At 42.2% G+C, this 25,207-nt stretch overlaps 1 protein-coding gene across 3 annotated transcripts in view; it reads right to left on the reverse strand.

The window, feature by feature from the left end:
* Nucleotides 1–25,207, reverse strand: part of SEPTIN7 (septin 7) — a 76,435-nt gene that overhangs the window by 44,684 nt on the left and 6,544 nt on the right. Inside the window, exon 2 of one of the 3 annotated variants that reach the window (XM_043984782.1) lies at nucleotides 977–981. The exons of the other annotated variants lie outside the window; for them this stretch is intronic. Within the exon in view, the coding sequence (XP_043840717.1) occupies nucleotides 977–981 (5 nt within the window). The remainder of the gene's footprint in view (nucleotides 1–976; nucleotides 982–25,207) is intronic. 3 annotated transcript variants of the gene reach the window in all.

The following is a 25,207-nucleotide window of genomic DNA, read 5'->3' on the forward strand; positions in this document are numbered from 1 at the left end:
CTCTAATGAGAAAACCTTAACTATATTTTCATCCTAAAAGTTCAATGTCAATGGGGGCCTTTAAAAACTCCTTGTTATATTCCAGGATAACAATCCTGGGTAGGATAAACCTGTGACTTTTTTTTTTTTTTGGCAGGGCAATGGGGGTTAAGTGACTTGCCCAGGGTCACACAGCTAGTAAGTGACAAGTGTCTGAAGCCGGATTTGAACTCAGGTACTCCTGAATCCAGGGCCGGCACTTTATCCACTGCGCCACCTAGCTGCCCCCAAATCTGTGACTTCTAACTTCAAACCCATCACCACCTTCCTTTTGTTGCTGTAAAGGCCCTTTTTTTTCCTTGCAAAATTCATTAAGAAGATTTATATCTAATTTTTTTTCTCCAGTCAACTTTAAATATCAATTCTAAAATGCGCTCTCTCTTTTTACCTATTTTTGGGGGGGCAAGGCAATGAAGGTTAATAAGTGACTTGCCCAGGGTCACACAACTAGTAAGTGCCAAGTGTCTGAATCTGAATCTGAACTCAGGTCCTCCTGAATCCAAGGGCTGGTGCTTTATCCACCTTCACCACCTAGGTGCCCCCAATTCTCTCTCTTTTTGGCTGTTGAATAGTCTGTATCATAATTTCGTTCGACAATCAATATCAGCCGCAGCTAAGTGGCGCAGTGGATAGAGCACTGGCCTTGGATTCTGGAGTACCTGAGTTCAAATCCGGCCTCAGACACTTGACACTTAACTAGCTGTGTGACGCTAGGCAAGTCACGTAACCCTCATTGCCCTGCCAAAAACAAAAAAGAAAAAGAAAATCAGTATCAACAGTTATGGTGCATGCCTATTATGTAAAGAACATGAAACTGCATTTAAAATTTTTCCTTAGCTCCATTTTCAAACAATTTTACTTTTTAATTTATGACTTAAGTTGGAAAAGGTGAAAACATTTTGTTTCTAGGACTAAAAAAGTCACATAGGATACTCACAGCTACTTTGTAAAGAATATATTTCCATCATTTCAGTGTTCCAAGTATCAATGTAGTATTTCCACAAAGGCATGGTAAAATGAGGAATTCCAAGAATGGTATGTTGCAAAGTCAGGCCAAGAAGTGTGATCCAATGGAACAAAGCAAAGGGGGGAAAAAATGAAAGTTACTTACATGTAAAGAACAAATCACTTAAACTCATTTATTTCAGTGAATTACAAAAATAAACCACACTTTTGTCAAACAAGGCATCTTAATACTTCACTGTCCACAAAAGCATAAAACACTAATTTTCATTTATCTTCGAACTCTGGTAGAGAAAAATGTTTACATATTTACAGGGGACCCAAACCTTTTTTCTTTTAAAATTATGAGTAGCTACCCTACTTTTTCACTGCTCTCATGGTGAAGGGAAGTAGGGGAATGGATGGAAAGGCATATGAAGTTACAGTACACATTTTAAGCTCATGGAACATACAAGTAGTAGTTACTAACACCTTAGCTGGCCCCAGACAAATAAAGAATCCCAGAACAACATTATTTTATAATCACTGGATTAGACTCCATGGGATCAGAGAAATCCAGAAACTGGCTAAAATCATGAATGGGAAAAGATAATGGGAGTTAGGAACCCAGAATAGTGAAGACAAAAGTAAACAAAATTGAAGGCAGTTTATGAAAAGAATAGTAACAGAATTAAGAAAATAATAAAAGGCAGTCCTGAGGTATAAAACAAAAGAAGTTAAAATAATAAAAACAAACTCATTTCAGTCAATCATGCATATCTAATAAAAATGGGGGGCGAGCTACAACTTTCTTATATTAGGTGGGCAATCATATTCCTTTAATATAACAGTACTGTCAATATAGGGATAAGAACTGGATTTGTGCTTTCACTGATAGACGTTCAGGGAATGCTGGGCCAGCATGGTTGGAGGCAGAATGGAAACCCATGTCCCTGGCTATCTGACAAGGCTTCTATACACTATATGCTACCATTATACAAAGACATTTTGACCAGGAAAACCACAAATTAACATGTTTTATTGTAGAGTAGCTGGGTTCAAATCCAGTCACAGGCACTTATTAGCTGTGTGACCCTCAGCAAGTCACTTAATCCTGTGATGTTTAAAATCTAAATAGAAGCTTCAGCACCAGTCTTTGGGCATTAAACATTTATTAAAGCATACAGGTATTCACAAGGAGTTCAGAAAGTTAAGAAAAAGCCTATCTAGCCTAGAGTTCCAGCCTGGTTGGGTTCTTCCTCAAGTCCTCCTCCACGAGCCTGCTTTAATCAGAAACTCCCTCAAAAGCTGACTGTGGAAGCTTTTTATAGGTCTGGAACAGAGGCGGTCCTTACACACTGCTTCAAGCTGATTGGTTGGCATCATCTAAATCCATTAGTTTTGAAGGTGTTCTCAAGTTGAGTTCACAGTCTAGCTTCTTGAGAACAATACCTTCTTAAGGGCTAGCCAGGTGTGATTACAGTCCAGTTAACTTGAAGTAGGCTAATCAGCAGTCAATCACTCTCACTTGATTCAATCAGTCTAGATTAATCTCCAGGTGGGTCCTTGAGTATCTGCTAAATCCCATCTGACTCCAGGGCTGGTGCTCTATGCCACCTAGCTGACCCTGAGGCAATTGGGGTTAAGTGACTTGCCCAGGATCACACAGCTAGTTAAGTGTTAAGTGTCTGAGGCCAAATTTGAACTCAGGTCCTCTATTTCATCACAACCCCAAACCCCAAATGGGGTGTCAGACATGATTAAAATGACTCAACAACAATTAACAAAAATGTTTTACTGTATTTGTGTGGTTAAGCAATTGCCATCCTGTCTTTATGCTGATGACTCTTATCAGCCCTAACTTCTCTGTTGGGGGGGGTGTCACATCTCTAGTTACCTCTTGAACACCTTGAACTGCAGCTGTCCCACAGACATCTTAACCTCACCCTGTCCAAAACTGAAGTCACTTCTCCCCACTCAAACCTCCCCCACCTTCCAAAATTCTCTATCATTGTTGTCAAGGGTACAACCACCATACCATCCTCCCAGTCCCTCAGCCTCAAAATCTGAGTGTCATTTCTCACTCCCCAACCCTATATCCAATCTGCTGCCAAGGCTTGTCCATTTTTACCTCTGAATCCCATAATTCAAAATTACCTTTACATGCCTTGAACACCCCCCTTTACTCTCCTTCTACACTGCCACTACTTGCATGTTCCTTGAGGGCAGGAATTGTCTTTTGCCTCTTTTTCTATGCTGAGCATTTGGCAACAGGAGGTATTTGATAAATGTTTATTAATGAAATTTGACCTTGGAGACTATCCAACTGGCCATGAGGAGATAAAATTTCAGACTGGCTTAGCAACTCAGGAAGGCTGATCTACTAAGATATGGACAGGCAGGGAATTTGTTGGTGGTCAAAGTACCCACCCCCAAAGGAATGATGGTCATTTTAAAATACTACAATTCAATTTTATTCTATTTATATATACATGCATGGGGCAGCTAGGTGGCACAGTGGATAAAGTGCTGGCCCTCAATTCAGGAGGACCTGAGTTCAAATCTGGCCTCAGACTGTGTGACCCTGGGCAAGTCACTCAACCCCAATTGCCTCACCAAAAAAAAAAAAAACAAAATACATGCATGGGTATGCATGGGTATATATACATATATGTATACATGCATGTGCTTATGCACATAAACATATATAAAGGCATATTACTAAAGTTCAAATAGGTCAGATGCAATAAGCCTTCCAGATCTATGCCCAAGCATACAGACAGCAGAAAACACCCAGAATGTTACAAAGTCTTCAGGATCTACAATGTATCCCCTTGTGCCTACTTACTGTGCTGCCCTTTGTCCACTAAGGAGGGAGAAAGCAAGATCCACAAAGATGCACGGTACATTTTTGTGGTTTATGAAGAACACTGCAAACAGTAACTGGATCAAAGCAGTATATTCTCCACAAAGAACAGAATTTTTTCCCCAAGATGACCAGCACATAAAATGGGTTGAACAGGGCTCTTTCACCACCCATATGCCACATAATGTGTCAGGAGGTAGGAGTTAGAAAGGTCTTTTTTTTTTTAAATGAAAAAAGAACTGTACTACAGGTGTGGGAGTCTCATGCATTCTAGCCACAAGAAAAATCAATCAATCAATCAATCTCTCCCCCCATACACACCATAAACACCTTTTCTACATCTAAAGACAAAACAAACTCATTCCAGGTGACCTCAATTTCTGACATCAACAAGTTGAGACTTCAGAGCATGTGAAAGCTCATGGATTCATGACCATGTAAATTTTAACAAGTGCTCCCATGGATGTGAGAAATATAGTAATTTTGTGAGTGAGATCGATCAATAAACATTATCAGGTGCCTCCCCCGCCCTGCTAATCCTTAGCCAGCTGGATGTTTTGCTGAATCCACCCACAAAAACAGACTCACCTCAACTGAGGTCTTCACCACTTCAGGTTAATTTCCTTTTTCAGACTGATTTGCTTCAAGCAGCTCTGAATTTTTAAGGCTCCAACTCTGCCCCACCCCCCCCACCTCACAGAAGATGACCTCACTTGCTACTTTGTTGAGAAGGCCAAACAATGATGACTTCACAAACAAGACTCAAGTCAGCCATCTCATAGCGTCAGTTGATTTTGAGCTAGAAAGACCACCTAGTACAAATCCCTTAGAGCTGACAAGATAAGGAGAAATTCAGTGACTTGCCCAGGGTCACCCAGGTTATGGCCATATCGCAATGCCATAGCTACTTTAGTGAAGGCTGGTTTTTGCCCATTCAAATGTAAGCTCCTTGAGGTCAGTGCTGCTTTGAAGCACTATGAATCTCCAGCACTTGGCACTCACTTAATAAATTGAATTAATAAGTTGAAGTTTGGCCCAACAAAGAAATCGGACAAGACCCCCCCCCTTACTCGCACAGATTAGTGGGAGTTGGGAGAGGTGCTCTCCCACAGGTGGGAACCACTGCATAGTATGTCACATTTTTTTCAACGTATTGATGAGTTTTACTGTAATTTTTTCCTTCTTTTTTACTTTTTCTATTTAAAAAAAACTGTTTAAGGGTTGGCTCTGTTAAGAAGGGAAAGGAAGAAATATGGGGGGGGGGAATTAGGTGATGTTAACCAGCATTTATTACGTTAAAAAATATTAATCGAATCTATTAAAATGCTTGCTGACAAGGAATTGGAAATTGAGGGGATGTCCACCAACTGGGGAATGGCTGAACAAGTTGTGGTATATGAATGTAATGGAATTCTATTGTGCTGTAAGAAACGATGAGCAGGAGGAGTTCAGAGAAACCTGGACGGTCTGATGATGAGTGAGATGAGCAGAACCAGAACATTGTACACAGTATCATCAACATTGTGTGTTGATCAATTATGAAAGACTAGATTCTTCTCACCAATCCAACGGTACAAGAAAGTTCCAAAGGACTCATGATGGAAAAGGCTCTCCAAATGGGGGGGGGGGGGGGGAGGAACTGTGGAATATGGATGCTGATTGGACCATACTATTTCTTTTGGTTTTGGTGCTGTTTTGAGGTTTTTTCCTTTTTGCTCTGATTCTTCTCTTATAACATGACTAATGCAGAAATATGTTTAATTTTATTATGTATATATAACCTATATCAGATTACCTGCTGTCTAGGGGAGGGGGGGAGAAAAATTTGAAATTGGAAATCTGATATAAACAAATGTTGAAAACTTAAAAAAAAACTGCTTGCTGACAGATATACCAACATCATCTCCCTTCTCTCACAGAATATCAAGTCCAGCTATACATGACCAACACTCCCTTCTACTTAAAGAACTTCAACGAAGAGGAGCCCACTCACTCCTCTCCAAGGCAGCACATTTCAGTTTTAGAAAAGTTCCAAACTTAAGGAATTGTTCTCATACTTTAATCCTAACTGTGCCTCTCCAACGTCTATTCACTACCTCGGAAACCCTATACCTCAGGCCAAAGAGAACAACATGGATCCCTCTTCACCACACTAGTGCTTCAAATATTTGGCTCCCCTCAATAGCCATCTTCTCCCTTCTGTTCTCCCCACTAAGCAGCCCCAGGTCCTTCTCTCTCCATCCTCATCAATATCTTCTGGCATGCACCAACTTAGCTGTGGGTAAAGCTGCTAAAACATGGCATCCCAAACTGACCACAATACCTAGATGGGGTACTACTGTATAGAGGAACATGGAATTATCTATCCCCTCTCTTCTTCAACCTATATATTTCTGCTCCTGCAGCTTAGGACAGACCACATTAGTTGGACTGGCTGCTACCTCATACTTCAGACCTAGAATGCATACTCTACAAACTCAGTAACATCCATTTGTTCTCCAGTTCACCGCCCTGGATCCATCTTTTCTCTTCTATTCATTCCCCCATTTAGACTATGAGCTCCTTGAGGGCAGGGCTCTGTCTTGCCTTGCATCCCTAGCACCAGAGCATAGTGCTTTCTACATACTAAGCACATATGGAATGCTCTTTCCTTAATGAATCTATCTTCCAGAGCTGCCAAAGCACACCTCTGGCCCATGGCTCACCACCCATATTAGCTCTTGGATCAAATCGAAATTCTGTGTGTGTGTGTGTGTGTGTGTGTGTGTGTGTGTGTGTGTGTGTGTGTGAGTGAGAGAGAGAGAGAGAGAAAGGGGAGATTTTGTCTTTCAGGCATGCATGGGCTGGACAAGATGGCTACTGACATTCTTTCCAGTTCTAAAATTCTGTAAATTCCAGGCTTATATCACATTACTCCCCTTCTTGCATTCTCTGTTGCAGCCCAAATGGCCTATTGGGTGTTTCCCAAACTCGGCGTGCCATCTCTCCCATGTGTCCCTCATACCTGGAATGCCCATCCTCCCATCTCCTATCTGTGTCTCAGACTACTCAGCTCTGGAATGCCTTAAGAAAGCTCTTCCCAATTCTCCCCATTTTCCATGCTCTTTGCATCCCAGTTACCTTCCCTCTATTGACATGACATATCCATCTCCTCTCTCCCCAAGCCCCAAGTAAAACAAACTCCTGAAGGAGCTGAGGGCCAATTTTTGATCACTGCATTCCTAGACCCAATGACATTCCAAGCACCATGACCTGTAAGATTATGTAAAACGACTGTATCTAAGACTGTACAAGAGAGGCACTGAAACGTCTATATTTTATTACTTTCAACTTCATTTCCATACTAAAAGCTGGTCTTAAACACAGGCATAACTGACACTTGCTGACATATAAATTCCTCTCACATATAGCCTAGAAGAAAAGTTGGAGAATGTCACCATTTACATTTTTCAAATATTTTCAATATGATCTGCCTTTTTAAGTATCTAGATTCAGTCTCCCAAGAGCACCAACATGTTACAACATTAAAATGACATCGTGCCCTGAGTAATTTCATTGAGACTGAGTTCATGCTTATTGTGAAAGCTCTTTCCCTCCCCCTCCCAGTTGAGAAAAGGAGAGGGTATTCTTGCCCTAGAAAGATTTGGCCAACTTTTCAATTCAATTCAACAAACATTTATTAAGTCCCTATCATGTGTCAAGGCAACACAGAAGTACTACTGTATGTTTACTCTCATTGTTATTTTCCAAAACTAAATCTAGATGTTTGACCTTTGATTATAAAATTATTTTCCCATTAAATTTCTCTGAGAAGGAAGGCCTTTCAGGCAATAAGATTTTTCCCCCCACTTTGAAGCCTGCTGATTTCTCCTGAATCCAGTCTCTGTTTCTAGCTATTATTCTGAGATGATGCTTTTAGTTTTATTCCTATCTCCATACTCCTTAGCAGCATAATTTCATATCAATATATTTCAACTAAATTTCTTTTAAAAAACCAAGTTAAAACCTGCTCCTGTCAAGTGGATCCATCTTTCTAAAAAGTTTCCTATAGAAAGCTCCAAATTGTCCTGCCCATGAATAATCTTCACTGAAGGGAAATCATGTTCTAGTCTAAGGGCTCCACTGGCATAATGGAGAGCGTAGTAAACTTAGGGGCAGAAGATCTGAGTTCAAGTTCCATTCCTGTGGGTCACTGACAGTCCCTTGACTCAGTTTCCTTCATGTGTAAAACTAGAAGCCTTCCACTGCTATTTCACCAGATAGCCTTCTGGAAGATGCTTTCTAGCCCACAAAGGATTGCATAAATGTGCTATTAAGTCAGCCTCCTTGAAGAAAGTCTGGGTATGTGAAGGCTACACTACTGGGGTACAAGCTATGCCAGGTCCTGCCATGCTAACAAAGGCTTCAAGAGAGCCAGAGAAGTGCTGGAACCCCTTTTGTGGGGAAAGATTGTGCTAGAAAAGGAAATGGTATAAACTGAACAAGAAAAGGAACTGTGTAGGTAATTTAAGTAGATATGGGCTTGAGAAAAAGGCCAGGGCAGCTAGGAAATAGAAAAGTGGATAAAACACTAGCCCTGGATTCAAGAGAACCTGAGTTCAAATCTGCCCTCAGACACTTGACACTTACTAGCAGTGTGACCCTGGGAAAGTCATTGCTCTGCAAAAGAAAAAAAAAGGAAAAAAGGCCCAAAGCTGGATACAGAGGAGAAATCTAGGGGGAAATGTGATTATTCTATTTAACCCTAAAGATATGAAGTGAGTTCAGGATCATTTTTATTACATTGGTACAACCCAAACATACCCACTGAATAGCCTTCCAGCTATTTAATCATTCTTTATTTCTTTTTAAAGTGTTTTGTCATTGTAATTATCTTATGGGTGCCTTAAATGTTTCATGCGCTTTTTAGTCCCAAATCTTTTACAGTGTTTTTAAATGTGCTTTCTTGTCTGAACTTTCTCTTCTAAAATACATATCCTTAGGGGCAGCTAGGTGGCAGAGTGGATAGAGCACCAGTCCTGGAGTCAGGAAGACCTGAGTTCAAATCCAGCCTCAGACACTCAACACTAGCTATGACCCTAGGCAAGTCACTTAACCCCAACTGCCTCACCAAAAAAACAAAACAAAATAAAATACATATCCTTAAAGCCAATATTGAAGATCTTAAGTATACAGTGCCCTCTGAGTAACACTACACCACAATCTTTTTCGTTCACCTCTAGTTCTTGAAAACATGAATCCAAAGTTTAATAATATGGAACTTCTTGATCCTCTAACTTACCAGATCTCAATTTCAAAACCTTTTCCCCACTGTCCTGCAACCAAACCCAACCCAAATTCTACAGGTATTCTGAGAAGGATTAGACTCTTGTGGGCTAGGATGGACCAAGAAAGTCATTTAGAAGTTGGATTTTAACCGGGCAGGATTTGGGGAGGTGGGTTTTGATGTCACAAAAGAGGTAGAAAGGCAAAGGCTGTATTTGGAGACAGTAAGCAGACAATGGAGCTGCCACTAGAAGACTAATTTTAGGGAATAATAGGAGACAAGATTGGAGACAGAGGATGGAGGCCCATGGATGCCAAGCTTTAAAAAATGTAACTGGGCAAAATAGCCCCTAATAATGACTTCAATTCCATCTTCACTGGTTGTGTATTCACCCTTTTCATCTTTGATACCACTAATTGGGTTTTCTGCTTCACTTTTTTAAATCAAATTAACCATTTTATTGGGTTGGAGTTTTTTGTCTACCTCCACTTTTTCAATTCTTTTCAGTTTGGATTTGAACACCACCACTAAAACTTCTCTCCTAGGTTATCAAAACATTCATTCTGATGGCTTTTTCCTGGTTCCTTATTCTTCTTGACTTTTTCTTGCTATGGACAAAAGAGTATCCCATCCTCTAAAATCCTCTCGTCTACTTTAGCTTCTCCTGGTTTTCCTATCTGCCCAATCATTCCTTCTCAATCTCCTTTGCTTCATGCCCCCTGCATCCTCTTCTCTCTTAGTGCCATCTTGACTGGTGAACAAAGCTGAGTCATGTCATTTCTAAACATATGTGCACATGATATATATACACGTTGCATATGACATGTGTCGTGTATACAGATAATCTATGTATAATTAATGTTTTAAAATTTACATAAATAAGAGAGACAGAAAGAGCTAGATCTCCAATTCTTATTTCTTTCCTAAATACACACAAGATGCTTGCTGGACAGCTCCACTTAAAGGAACCCCAGGCCTGTGCAAAACATCTTTTCCCAGAAATCTCCCACTCCTCCAAACTTCACTAGCTCTCTCTCTCTCTCTACTCAACTAGCCACAACCCTAGATCAGGTGCTCTTACCATTACCTGGTCTTTCTCTTCTCCATTCCTCCCTCTATTAGCTACCAAAGTTAGCATGTTAAGTTCTCTCTGACCACAGCGTATCAGACATCAGGAAAAGGCTTCATACAGGAGGCAGCACCTAAGCAGTGCCACTGAGAAAGAGGTAGAAGATGGGATGCTTTGTATGGAGAAGAACAAGGAGGTCAGTTCTACCATGACATAAAAGAGCAGAATGTGGAAAGAGAGGTTTGAACCAAATTGTAAAAAAGCTTCAAAATGCCACAAAAAGAAAGGTTAGTCTTTTCTCCTACAGGCAACAGAAAGCCACTGAAGCTTCATGAACACAGGAAGGCCACGGTAAGGCCTATAGTATAAGAATACTGGCAAAGGAATACCCATCCATTGGGGAATGGCTAAATAAACTGTGATATATGATGGTGATGGAATATTATTGTGCTATAAGAAATGACAAGCAGGATGATTTCAGAAAGGCCTGGAAAGACTTTTATGAACTGACATGTAGTGAAGTGAGCAGAACCAGGAGAACACTGTGCACAGACACAGCAATATTAATATTGTTTGATAAAAAACTGTGAATGACAACTATTCTCAGCAATACAGTGATGTAAAGATAATTACAAAGGACTAATGAAGCATACTACCCACCTCCAAATGATATTGATAGAACACAGACTGAAGCATGCTATTTTTTACTTTCTTTCATCTTTCTTTTATTTGAGTCTTCTTATACAAAATGACTAATATGGTAATGTTTCACATAATTGCATAATTGCCTATATCTGATTGCTTACTGCCTCAGGGAGGGGGGAGGGAAGGGGGGAAGGAGAGAGAATTTGGAACTCAAAACTTTAAATAAAAACGTTTATTATTTTAAAAAAAAGAATATTGCTTTGGCGGCTGTGTGGGCTACATTGGAGAGGAAAATATGGAGGCAGGGAAACCAATTAGGAGGTTGTTACAGCTCTCAGGGAAAAGAGGTACTGAGGGCCTGAAATAGGGTGGTAGCTGTGTGGTAAGGGGAGAAAAGGGAATAAGATCAACAACTGTCAGTCCAGGGTGGGGTGAGGAAGGTGACTGGGTGACTGGCAGGGATGTTAAAAGGCAGGGCCCCTTTTGGGTACAGGTTGCTCATGAGATGCCTGCTGAGGTCCCTTCAAACTCTCCAATTATACAATTCTGTAAGGGGAAGAATTGTGCCACCCACAAAAAGAAACAGAGTTAGGAGCCAGGGAAGGTTACTGAACCCCCATTTAAACAGGTCATGCACTGTTTCAATTTTCAACGAACATTCAAAGGAATATGAAAGGGCAGAGACATTTTTTTTTTGGTTTAACCAGGCTAGGTGAGCAAGGTGGAGAATAAGGACTAAACAAGTTTAAATTCCTCTTGTCACCTTTCCATTGGTTGCCTTCCCAATTTCTAGCATTCTGTCAAACTTCACGCTATGCCTACAATGTTCTTCCTCCAATACAGCAATTCTGGGACTAAAACCTCAGCTCTCCCCTTCCTAACTGCTCTTTTACCCTCCAGGGCACCAGCAACAGCCTCCTTGTCACACAGGCTTGCAAACTAGGGTACCATCCTTCACCCTCCCTCATATCCCCACTGCCACATCCAATTCATTACCAAGTCCTGTTGTTTCTACATTCTTTTCCTAATCTCTCCAACATGGTCCCTTTTTTTCCTTCTGAACCCATCCATATAGGCCCCTCAACACCGCACAGCTGTGGATTGGTGTCTCTCCCCACTCTAATTCTGATTCTGGCTCCTATCACCCCCTAGAGTTAGTAAACTCCAGTGCCTGCCGGATCAAATAGACTATGCTGTGCTTGGCATTCAAAGCCCTTCATCGCCTGGCCCTCCTACCTAACCTGTCCGGTCCTTTTCTACCTTCCTCTCCTCCATATATTCTGCAGTCCAGTGGCATGGGTTTCCGGGATGTTCATGAAAAAGACCCTCCATTTGCAGACTGGGCATTTTTCCTGGATGCCTTAACTGGACACTCTCCTTCCTCATCTCTGCTTCCTGTCCTGAGACTGCCCCCAATATATGCTCTATACATTTTGCTCATACAGAGGTGTTTGCATGTCGTCTCCCCCATCAAACGGGGTCCCTTGAGGGCAGGGACTGTTTTCTGGAATCATCAGTTTCCTTCAAGGGCCACCATGACAGGAAGCCTTCGCCAGCAATGCCCTTTCTCTAATCACCATGCTTTCCATTTTGGAGGTTATGGGATTGTGCAAACATGTTGAGAGCAGGCCCCTTCCACTTTTATCTCTGCATTACTCCCCATCATTTGAAACTGCTCCAAGAGGTGGAGGCAGGGATGTGCTAGAACAAACGAGAGTCCAGTGAGAGTCTTTCCACACTGCGATTCAGGGGCTGATTTATGGCTTCGCTGCTTGTCTATAGACTTAAGAAACCGAGGGAGAAAACATCAATGCACATTAAGCCATATCCATCTTCCTCCCCATGCTGGAGGTGACGAGAAAATGCTTCTTAGGCATGGGCAAGGGCCCATGCAACAACAGTGGGAACGTGAGGGTCCCGGGTGAAGACCGCAGCTTGGTCACCTAAAGAAGTCGGCAGAGTTTACTCAGTAAGATAGTAATATGACCATCAAACCTTTAATTAAGAAAAATCACTTTAGCAGTTCTGGGAAGGAGGAGAAAGGACTAGAAAGAAACCTGAGACAGGGAGCTCTAGCAGGAAGCTAACCCAGCAGTCCACAGGAGAGGGGAAAAGGCCACAGTGAAGGTGGGGCAGGTGCAAGAAGCAGAAGTCGGTGAGTCAATACGCAATGACTAAATGCCTATTCTGGGCCAGGCGCTGTGCTAAACTGCAGGGCTGGGGGGCAAAAGGCAGTCCCTGCCCTCAAGAAGCTCATAATCTAAGACAAAGACAAAAAGCAAACATATGTTTGAGCAAATCATATAATGCATTAAAAACAGGGAATATAAGAGGGAAGACACTATAATCAAGAGGAGTTAGGAAAAGTTTCTTGTAGAAGATGGGGTTTTAATTGGAATTTAAAGGAAGCCAGCAATCAGCAGAGGACAGAGTGCTTCGGGCATGGGGGAAGTCAGAGACAACATCTGGAGCTGAGAGATGGAGGGTCTTGTTTTATTGAGGAGGAAGGTTTAGGTTCTTAAGGGTTCGGAGTGACCAAACAGCGTTTTGTATTTGATGCTGGAGGTGATAAGGAGCCAGGGTTTGACATGGTCAGAGCTACGAGAGTCAGCAAGGAATCAGATATGTGGGGCAAGAGCGGGTGAGGAATCTAGAGTATCACCTAGGCTGCAAACCTGACAGACTGTTGTTAAGAAAGTGCTGTTCCTCAACAGAAATAAAGAAGTCAGGCAGCATAAGTAGAGAGCAGAGTGTTTTGGCCATGCTGACTTTGGGATGCTTCTGGAACATCCTGTTCGAAATGTCCAATAGGTAGCTGGGGAGGCAGGACCAAATGGATTTATAAATCTGGGGAATTATCTACAGAGATAAGAGTCAATCAGGTCACCCAGACAGTATGAAGAGCAATGTTATCAAACTCAAAAACGAAGAACCCTGTGGGCTGCATAATGACTTTTTAAAAATCACAAATCAGCATTATCTGTGTTGTGTTGTTTTTACATTTTATTTTGTTAAAAAATTACCCAATTGGGGCAGCTAGGTGGCGCAGTCGATAGAGCACTGGCCCTGGATTCAGAAGGACCAGAGTTCAAATACAGCCTCAGACCCTTGACACTCACTAGCTGTGTGACCCTGGGCAAGTCACTTAACCCCAACTGCCTCACCAAAAAAAAAAAAAAAAATCTTAAAAAATTACCCAATTACACTGTAATCTGAATCTGGCCAGACAAGTGGGTTTCTGTCCCTGAATGCAGCTTGCAACTAACTGATTTCAGGTTAGACACCTCTGACCTAGAGGACTGAGCTTCAGAATACACCCAAAGTTAGGGGGTTATGACATGAATGATCCAGCAAGGGAAAATGGGAAGTTGTCAAACAGATAGGAGGAGAACTAAGACTGAAGAATATCATGAAAAACTAAACAAATGTTAAGGAATACAGTAAGAGCATTAAAAGTTACAGCGAACAAAAAAAAAAAAAAGAAAAGAAAAAAGTTACAGAGAGAGGGGGCAGCTAGGTGACTCAGTGGATAAAGCACCAGCCCTGGATTCAGGAGGACCTGAGTTCAAATCCGGCCTCAGACACCTGACACTTACTAGCTGTGTGACCCTGGGCAAGTCACTTAACTCCCACTGCCCCACACACACAAAAAAAGTTACAGAGAGGTCAAAAGCAATGAGACTGGAGAGAAAGGGTTAACAGCCTCAACAATTCCAACAGTGCTCACTTTGGAAAGAGCAGAATCAAGTGAGTTACAAGGTTGGAAACTAGATTTCAAAAAGCAGAAGAGTAAAAGGAGAGTTTTCCTCCAAGTATGGCTGAGAATTCAATACAAAATGAGAGTGAACTAGTGATAGTTTCTTAAGGATAAGGGCATTTGTACATAACTGTAGGGAGCAGGTAAGGAACAACAACTAGGAAATGACTGAAGTTTACATGGAGAGGTGTTGCAATGGAGGGAGCAATACTCTGAGGAAGCCAGGATGAGACTAAGGGTACCTGCAGAGAGAGAGCCGGGCCTTAGTGAGGAGATGGGTCACCTCACTGTCACAGGATGGAAGAAAGTGTAGGGTGTGATTCAAGGGAAACAGTTAGTGGAGAAGGAAATGGCAAACCACTCCAGGGTTTTTGCCAAGAAAATGGGATCACAAATAGTCTGACACAATTGAAGCAACTGAACAACAAGCTTCAGCAATGTAGACATGGAAGGAGGGAGCTCATGGCTAATGATCTCTCTCATCAGCAAAGTGGGATGAGATGGGGTCTTCAGCTGAGAGGGCTGAGGGGAACCTCGTAGGAGGTGAGAAGACTTGGAACTGTCCCAAGGGGGACAGGAAATCAGAGAGAAGTAAAAGGACTACCTTGATGTCGAGAGGGTTTCGGTGAGAACATGAATTTATAATAGACGTACGTCATTTACTCCAGCATAGTCCAGCACTACAGGCAGGCGGACAGTGGGAATGATCTAGGATTAGGTTTTGGCGAAGGAGGAACTGGGACAGGCCAGGACCAAAGGGTCCAGAGCAGAAGGCAGTGGGGGGCCAAAATGACTAACTACAGTAGAGTCAAGATGAGAGGAGGAGGGAGAAAGGGAAGTCAGAAGGGATAAAGGTCTCAAAGTCAACAAAAATGTATTAAGCAGGGGCAGCTAGATGGCGCAGTGGATAGAGCACCGGCCCTGGAGTCAGGAGTACCTGAGTTCGGATCCGGCCTCAGACACTTAACACTTACTGGCTGTGTGACCCTGGGCAAGTCACTTAACCCCAATTGCCTAACCAAAAAAACAAACAATAAAATAAAAAAAAATGTATTAAGCACCTACTATGTACTAGGCGTTGTGCTAAGTGCTGGGAATACCAAAAAAAAGTCACTACCCTCAAGAAGTTCATAATCTAAAGAGGGAAACAAAACGCAAACAACTACATGCATACAAACAAGACATCAACTGAAGGAAAGTGCTAGAATTAAAGCTTGGGCAAAGCTGTAAAAGGTGAGGTTTTATCTAGGAATTGGAGGAAGGCAGGGACAGAGAGGAGGAGGGATAGCATTTCAGGCATGAGGATCAGCTAGCAAAAATGCTGGGGAGTCGGAAGACGGAGTTTCTTGTGCGAGGAACAGCAAGGAAGCCATTGTCACTTGATTTCAGAGTATGTGGAATGGGATCAGGAGTGAGAACTTTGGAAAGGTAGGGAGAGGCCAAGTTATAAAGGGTTTAAAAACCAAATACAATTCTGTATTTGATCCTGGAGGTTAACAAGGAATTACTGGAGAGTACTGAATAGGTAGCTGATCTGGTTAGACCTAGGGCAGCCAAGTGGCACAGTGGATAGAGTGCCAGGCCTAGAGTCAAGAAGTCTTACCTTCCTGAGTTCAGATCTGACCTCAGGTGCTTACTAGCTGTGTGACCCTGAGGAAGTCACTTAACCCTGTTTTCTTCAGTTTCTCATCAGCAAAATGAACTGGAGAAGGAAATGGTAAACTATTTTAGTATCTTTGTCAGGAAAACCCCACATGGGGTCACGGACAGGACTAAAACAACTCAACAACCACAAAATGGCTAAGCCAGCATTTTAAGAAGATCAATATGAAAGGTAAATGGAAGACAGCTTGGTGTGGGGAGAGAACTGATGCAGGTACACCAACCAACAGGCTATTCCAATAGCTGGGGTGTGTGGTGATGCAGGCCTGTACCAGCACCTGTGCCAGAGGGGAGACGGCCAAATGAAAGATTTCAAGGGTAGAATCAACAGGACTTAGCAACTGATTAGTTATGGGGTGAGGAGAGAAGTTGTAGGGAAAGATGAAAGTCAAGCATGGCTCCTACACTCCAAGCCTGGCTGACTGGGAGGGCAGTGATGCCCTTGATAGTAATACAGAAGTTTGGAGGAGAAAGTTTGGCTTTGGACACCTATGGGACACCCAGTCTGGGTTGGAGAAGCAAGACTGGAAGTCAGGAGAGAGGTTCCTGCTAGATTAAGAGTTTAGAGTGCATAGGTAAGACAATACAGAGATTAAAAAGAGTGCCCAGTACTGAGGGTTGGGCACCACCTACCACAGACTGAAGATATGGATGAAGATACAACAAAGGGGATTGAGAAAGAAAATTCAGAAGAGAAAGCAGGAGAACCAGAAGAGAACAGTATTAGGAAACCTTAGAAGGATATCGGGCAGCTAGGTGGCACAGGATAAAGCACCGGCCCTGGATTCAGGAAAACCTGAGTTCAGATCCGGCCTCAGACACTTGACACTAGCTATGTGACCTTGGGCAAGTCACTTAACCCTAACTGCCCCACAAAAAAAGAAGAAGAATATCATCAAGGGGGCAGCTAGGTGGTAGAGTGGATAAAGCACCGGTCCTGGATTCAGGTGTACCTGAGTTCAAATCCGGCCTCAGACACTTGACACTTACTAGCTGTGTGACCCTGGGCAAGTCACATAAGCCCTATTGCCCTGCAAAAAAAAAAGAAGAAGAAGAAGATCAAGAAGAGGGTGACCAATAGTGTCAAAGGCTGCAGAGGTCAAGAAAGCCAAAGGAGGAGAAAAGGCCATTAGATATGGCAACTAAAAGATCAATGGTAACACTGGAGACTAGTTTCAGCAAGCAAGTTATGAAGAGAGAGAGAACAACAGGATTAGGAAAGGCTAGAGAATGAGGCTACTCGGGCTAAAGACCTGCTCTGTCTACACACTGGCTAAGTGACTATGGGCAAATCACATCATCTTGGTGCCCCAATCCAATTCCACCCTAACCCTAACTCTCTAAGACTTTACGTTACAGAGAAGGGGCTTCTTTGTTAGGAATTTTCTATACCAATGAAATCACAGGCCCATCTCATCTCACAGCATACAGGAGGAATGGAATCAGGACTCCTTGAGCAGATATAGGAATTTCAAGATTTCTATGCAGTAATATTTTTTTAAGTTCTGAACTGTCTTCCTCCTTCCCTAGAGAAAGGCACCATTTGAGAGAGACAGACAGACTGGATGGATGGACAGACGAACAGACAGATGACTGACTGAAGGACTATTTATCAGGTCTTTCTCTGGAGGTGGATAGCATTTTCCCTCATAGGTCCTATGTTGTTGGTTTGAGTATTTATAATAATCAAAATAACTTAGTCGTTCACAGTTGTTCTTTGAACATATTGAGTGACTGTATACGACGTTCTCTTAATTCTGCTCATTTCACTCTTCATTATTTCATGCAAGTCATTCCACGTTTTTCCGAAATCAGCCTGTTCATCTTACAGCACAGCTGGATTTCGTCACCATCATATGCCACAACTTGTTTAGCTGTTCCCCAAATGAGGAGCATCCCCTCAATTTCCGGGTCTTTGTCACCACAAAGAAAGCTGCTATACATAGTTTAGAACATATAGGTTCTTGTCCTTTTTTCCCCGATCACCTTGGGAAACAGACCTAATAGTGGCATTGCTGAGTCAAATGCTATATACAGTTCAAACTTTGCTAGAATACGAAAAGTTGTCATAAATATTATCTGAGAGACCATATGACAACACACCGCAAAGATTATACATTGTGACCACGGAATGCAGAGCTGGTTTAACATAAGGAAACTATCAAGGGAATTGATTATATTAAGGACAAAAGTAACAAAAATCATGGTTCTATCAGTGGATGCAGAAAAAAAACTTTTGAAAAAATACACTAATTCCTATTAAAAAACACTTGAAAACATGGATCCACAAATGGATTTTCCTTTAAATGAAAAAGAAGCATTTCCCCAAAACCATCATCAAGCTTGACTTATAAGGGGGATAAGGTAGAAGCCTTCACAATAAGATCAGGAGTGAAACAAGGATGTCCGTCCTATTATCCAACACTGTCCTAGAAATGCTAGCAGTGGCAGTAAGAGAATAAAAAGAAATAGAAGGGGGGGGGCAGCTAGGTGGCGCAGTGGATAAAGCACCGGCCCTGGAGTCAGGAGTACCTGAGTTCAAATCCGGCCTCAGACACTTAACACTTACTAGCTGTGTGACCCTGGGCAAGTCACTTAACCACAATTGCCTCACTAAAAAAAAAAAGAAAAGAAAAGAAAAGAAAAAGAAATAGAAGGGGGCAGCTAGGTGGTGCAGTGGATAGAGCACCGGCCCTGGAGTCAGGAGGACCTGAGTTCAAATCTGACCTCAGACACTTAACACTTACTAGCTGTGTGACCCTGGGCAAGTCACTTAATCCCAATTGCCTCAAAAAAAAGAAAAAGAAAAGAAAAGAAATAGAAGGAATCAGAATGGGCAATGAGGTAATAAATCTTTTTGCAGATGATATGTTGATATACTTGGAAATCCTAGAGATTCATCCAAAAAGTTAGTTGAAAAAATAATTTTACCAAAGTAACAGGATATAAAATAAACTCACATAAATCATAAGCATTTCGAATACCACCAAGATCCCTGCAAGAAGAGATAATAGAGGTATCCTATTTAAAATAACTGGAGACAGTATACCTGTCTAGGCAAACCCAGGAATTACATGAACATACTTATAAAACACTTTTTATAACAAATAAATTCAGATTTAAAATATTTTACATATAATTATAAATATTTCATTATACAAAAATCAATTTAAAAAATGAACCGATCTTTCTGGGTATCAGTTTTCTCACTATGCTAGGCACAGTCCTTGTCTACAAAGCACTCGTGACTAAATGAACTGATGTATTTTGAGCTCTCTAGACTTCCGTTCTGTGAAGAGCAAGGACGAAGGCTGCAATTTCCCCCTCCCCATCAGTTTTATTTTAAATGGTTATTATGGTGCTGCTTCAACTATTTCCTGAGCTTAAAATGCTAAATATGCCCCAAACCGATCTGTAATAGAAGAAACCAAGCCACCAAATGAAGAATTTCTTCTCAAATTTTAAACGTGTGAGCTATCTGTCTGAATCATCTGTATCACTTATTTCAGGAGTTGTTGGAAAGAAAAGGCTTAGGAGCCTCCCATTATATAAGTGATTATGCAAGCAAAGAGGGCCCGCAAAGGTGCTTCTTAGTCTAAAACAGCTAGTGCTACAAGTTGTTACAAAACCAAGTCCTCCATCATTTGACCCAACGATTCCACTACTGAGACTGAAGAGTAGAGTAAGTGGAGGAAGGGCCTAGGCAAATATTGTTACTTTATAATGCCCAGTCATAGGATATCAGTCACAGGTGCCAAGAACAGTTGGATACATTGTTACACCTCACACCACAATGGACATGGGAGGCAAGCTGTATAGGAATGCAAAGTCTTCTGGAACGAAGCCAAGTGATAGACGGAAGTTAAGAAAGGGCCAAAGGGCCACATTTATTCTTGGTTTTTCAGCCCAACTCCATTTTAAATGTTTAAGTTTAAAATAAAAATTCCTTTGACAGTTACTGCTTTGAAATGCAAACGGAAGAAATTTTCCAAAAGCAACATTCTAGCAATGCTGATACTACATAGTTTGAGGGGAGGTAGAGCTCAGCTCTCACCATATGGCTTCCAAAGTCCCTTCCCTCTGTATGATTGCCGCGCCTCTCCAGAGCAGCAGTATTCCTCTTTTCACTCTGGTTTACCAGGCTTCCCTCACTTTTCCCCCCAGTTTCTCCAAGCTGCACATCCAGCCCCCCCCCCCCCAAGGCAGATTTACACTACAGTTTACTTAGAGCAGAATGCCATTTTCATTCATGATGAAGCATTCATTTCCTGAACTAGCTGGTGGTTTAGGTGAAAGTGAAACACTCTGCTTACATTGCACTTCACAATTTTTCAGTGCCTGTCAGACATGATCTAGGATTGGAATAGAGATTCACCCAGGGTGACACAGCCAGTAGATGTCAGACAAGAGTCCTGCTGCCTCTCAGTCCTGAGCATTAGTTATCATGCCACCTGAAAGTCACAGACCCAAGATTTAGACATGCAGGGGCCTTCTGAAGACAGAAGGCAGCCTGGTCAGCTCCCTCATTTTAAGCAGCTGAGGCCCAGGGTGGTCCAAGTAGCAGAGCTGGGATGACCCCAGCCAGCTTCTCTGGTTCCAAATTCCTTCAGGATGGCCCCAGGAGCTCACAGTCTGTCCTTCTGAGATGACAGACACACAGGGAAGGAGGAGGAAGAAGAAATAAGGCCAGGGGCAACACAGTCATTACAAAGGCTAGACCTGGGGAGGGGCCCTCACCCAATGTTGTTTTCATTCATTCCTGACCAACTCTTCATGACCCCATTTGGGGTTTCCTGGGCAAAGATACTGGCATGGTTTGCCATTTCCTTTTCCAGCTCATTTTACAGATGAGCAAACTAAAGCAAACAGGGTTAAGTGACTTGCCCAGGGTCACACAACTAGTAAGTGTTAAGTGTCTGAGGCTGGATTTGAACTCAGGTCCTCCTGAATCCAGGGCCAGTGCTCTATCCACTGTGCCACCTAGCTGCCCCCCAGCTTTTGCTTTTCTTAAAGCAGAGAATACATACTCACTTTTTTTAAAATTTTTTTTAAGTGAGGCAATTGGGGTTAAGTGACTTGCCCAGGGTCACACAGCCAGTAAGTGTTAAGTATCTGAGGCCGGATTTGAACTCAGGTACTCCTGACTCCAGGGCCGGTGCTCTATCCACTGCGCCACCTAGCTGCCCCCCAGCTTTTGCTTTTCTTAAAGCAGAGAATACATACTCACTTTTTAAAAAATTTTTTTTAAGTGAGGCAATTGGGGTTAAGTGACTTGCCCAGGGTCACACAGCCAGTAAGTGTTAAGTATCTGAGGTCGGATTTGAACTCAGGTCCTCCTGACTCCAGGGCCGGTGCTCTATCCACTGCGCCACCTAGCTGCCCCCCATACTCACTTTTAATATTTAAAAAAAAGAAATCCCTGCAGGTGAACTGTGAGCTACCGATGTCAAAGCTCCCTTCCCTAACCACCTGACCATGCCATGCACTGCCTCACATCTATCCAAATAACAGTTCCAATTCCACTCTTACTTACCCTTCCAATGTGTCCTCAAGAATCTCCGGTCTATCGTTAAACTACCCTTCATGTAAGATTTAGTTCTTCCCCCCCACAAATTACTTAGCATACACATATTTTCTGGTTACTTACCTGTGTACATGTTGTTTCTTCCCAACAAAATGTAAGTCCCTAGAGGGTAGGTCAGTCTTATGGTGCGATGATACAAAAAGTGCTAGAGATACAAAGCAAAACCAGTTCCCATTCCCAAGGAGCTCACATTTAAGTTTAATGGGGGAGACAACAAGCAAACAACCACATGTGAACATGCTACATACAGGGCAAACTAAAGAGAACAGCATGAAGGCATTTGAATTACAGCAGATAATGAATTTGGGTAGAGTAGGAGCAAATTCATTGGATCTCTGTATGCCCAAGGCCTAGCACAGTGCCTAGCATGCACCCAATGTCTGATGAATACTTGCTGTTAAATACCATAGCCTGACCACATGTCTAGCCCTTTTCCAATTGTGGACTTATCCAAAGACTTATACAAGACATTCAAAATTCAAAGGATCAGAGATAAGAGTTAGAAGGCACCTAATTTTGACAGGCTCATTTATTTGCCAGCATTTGTTCATTCCTTTAGCTCCCCCTTGTTAAAAGGTAGTGGTTTAGCTAAGGTTCTGACTCTTGTTTTTGATGGGTTGTTAAGTTTATACTTTTAAAAACTAACTGAGGGGAGCAGCAAGGTGGCGCAGTGGATAGAGCACCAGCCCTGGAGTCAGGAGGACCTGAGTTCAAATCCGGCCTCAGACACTTAACACTTACTAGCTGTGTGACCCTGGGCAAGTCACTTAACCCCAATTGCCTCACTAAAAAAACAAAAAAACAAACAAAAAAACTAACTGAGGGGGGCAGCAAGGTGGCGCAGTGGATAGAGCACCGGCCCTGGAGTCAGGAGGACCTGAGTTCAAATCCGGCCTCAGACACTTTGACACTAGCTGTGTGACCCTGGGCAAGTCACTTAACCCTCATTGCCCCCTCAAAAAAAAAAAATTAACTGATAGGCTTTCGTTTGATTTTGCCAAAGCCACAATATATAACAATGGGAATGAAGTGATTTGAATTAAAATATGAATATTTTAAGTTTCAGGCTAAATTCAAAGTATAACTTTTGATGTTCTCTGAAGATTACAGGAAATATATTTTATATTACTCCAAAAATCACTAAAGGAAGGAACCTCAAGAGAATCACCCTTTTAATATCCCTGTTAAGCAAAGACCTTGCTTCTGTCAATGCTTCAGACGGGGCTCAGTAAATGTTTTCTAGTTGCGGTTGTTGTTATTAAATCCTTCCTCCAGTGACCAAGAGCTTACTTCCCAAGCCAACTCATCCCAGCCTCTGGATGGCATTAAATCGCTAAGCAGTTTTTCTTCACTAACATCAAGCTATAATCTGCCTCAAAACTTGCATATGTTGCTCCTAGTTCTATCTTCTAGGACAAAACAGAACAAACTTAATCCCTCTTCTACACAACAGCCTTTTAAAACTTACCATCACCAAGGTCAAATATCCACCAATAGAAAACTAGAAAGAAGTCTGAGAGAAATTAGGTTTAGAGCCACAGCTCATATCATTTATCAAGATAAAATCCAAATAGATGTTACAGATAAAAGATCATATACATTTCCTTTTGCAGCACTTGTAGATGGGGATGAGTTCATGACCAAAGGATTAGAGAAGATGGGAAATTCTGACTGAATAGAATTAAAAAGTTTTTTCAAAAACAAAATCAATACAGCTTAAACAGAGAAACTGTTGGTATGGGGGGAGCAGGGAATGCCTATGGCAAATTTCTCTGATAAAGATCTCATTTTATATACACAAATTTGTGTGTCTGTGCATATTTCTGTAAGGAATTAATTCAAATGTATAATAAGAGCCATTCTCCAATTGATAAATGGTCAAAGGGCATGAACAAGCGATTTTCAAAAATCCAAGCTATAGACAGCCACGTGAAAAAAGTGTTCCAAATCACTAATGATTAGAGAAATGCATATTAAAACAAGTTTAAGGTTCCACTTCACACCCACTAGACAACTGTAAGAGGATACAAATGGAAGGAAAATGGGCACACTACTACTGTAATGTTGGTGGAAATGTGAATTAGTCTAACTATTATGGAAAACAATTGAAAACTATGCCCTCCCCTCCCCCCAAAGTCACCACTGTACACACCCTTTGATCCAACAATACCACTCACAGGATAGGCAGGCCAGCCCAGCTAAACAGCAAAGCAAGCTGAGGCTGACAGGAAGCAGCATGTGCCAGCCCACTCAAACCACCAGCACCATCTTGACCATCACCTCCCCCTCTCCTCAGACCCTGATGGAAACAACCCAGGAGCCTAGACCCAAGAGCCTTGGGAATAGCTAGGTTTCCAGGCCAAGTGCCCACAGCTATCTTCAAAGGAAGCTACCATCTGTAGAGATGTAGTCTGGGGACTGCTAATGCAAGACATGTAAGCAGTCAGATCTATGAAGCCCCAGAAATTAAAGTCACTAAGTCCTTGGTCGTGTCAAATAGTTCCACAACAGATCCTGGCATGGCTTTACCAGTGGAAATGACATGAAAGAAGAGGCTTGGCCATCTGTTCTCCCCCTGCACTCAAAAGAACCATGGGACCTTTCCACTGGACTTGCAGCTGAAACCTTGCACACATTTTGGTCCCCATTAGAATAGGAGCTCCTGGAGAGAGGGACTGTGTGGCTTTGCTACCTGTTAGACCAGGACTTTGCACAAAGAAAGCACTTCACCAATGCTTTATTCCTTCACCCATTCAGTCCCTTCAAGGGTTTTGTTTTGCATCGTTTTACCAGTCTGGTGAGGGAAGTAGGAGAGAAAAGAAATGCTTGGGGTTTTTTTGGTTTTGTTTTTTGTTTTTTCTGGAGGGCAATGAGGGTTAAGTGACTTGCCCAGGGTCACACAGCTAGTAACTGTCAAGTGTCTGAGGCTGGATTTGAACTCAGGTACTCCTGAATCCAAGGCCAGCACTTTATCCACTGCACCACCTAGCTGCCCCAGAAATGCTTGTTAATTGAAAAAAGAGAGAACAGTTAAAAGAAGAAATACCTGCTGAGGTAGCTCCCTCAGCTCATGCTCATGTGGCACTTCTCCAGTCCTCTCCCCACCCTGCATGGCCTTCTTTGAAGGAATCTAGTTGAGTGTCCCCCATAAATATGGGGTCCAGAAGTGAAAGAGCCAGGCAGAGGATAACAAGACTAACGCTTCCTTCATTCTGGGTGCCTCTTCCTCTACAACAAATAGAGATTCTGGGTCAGCTTTCGTGGTGCCATTAGACCTTCACTGACTCATACTGAAATGTGGTCTAGACATAACCCCTTCCTCCTGTACATGTCATCCTACTGGACTCATCTTTCTAACCTGAAGAAATCTGGGGATC

The sequence above is a fragment of the Dromiciops gliroides genome, chromosome 1 (assembly GCF_019393635.1).
Source record: "Dromiciops gliroides isolate mDroGli1 chromosome 1, mDroGli1.pri, whole genome shotgun sequence".
NCBI lineage: Eukaryota > Metazoa > Chordata > Mammalia > Microbiotheria > Microbiotheriidae > Dromiciops > Dromiciops gliroides.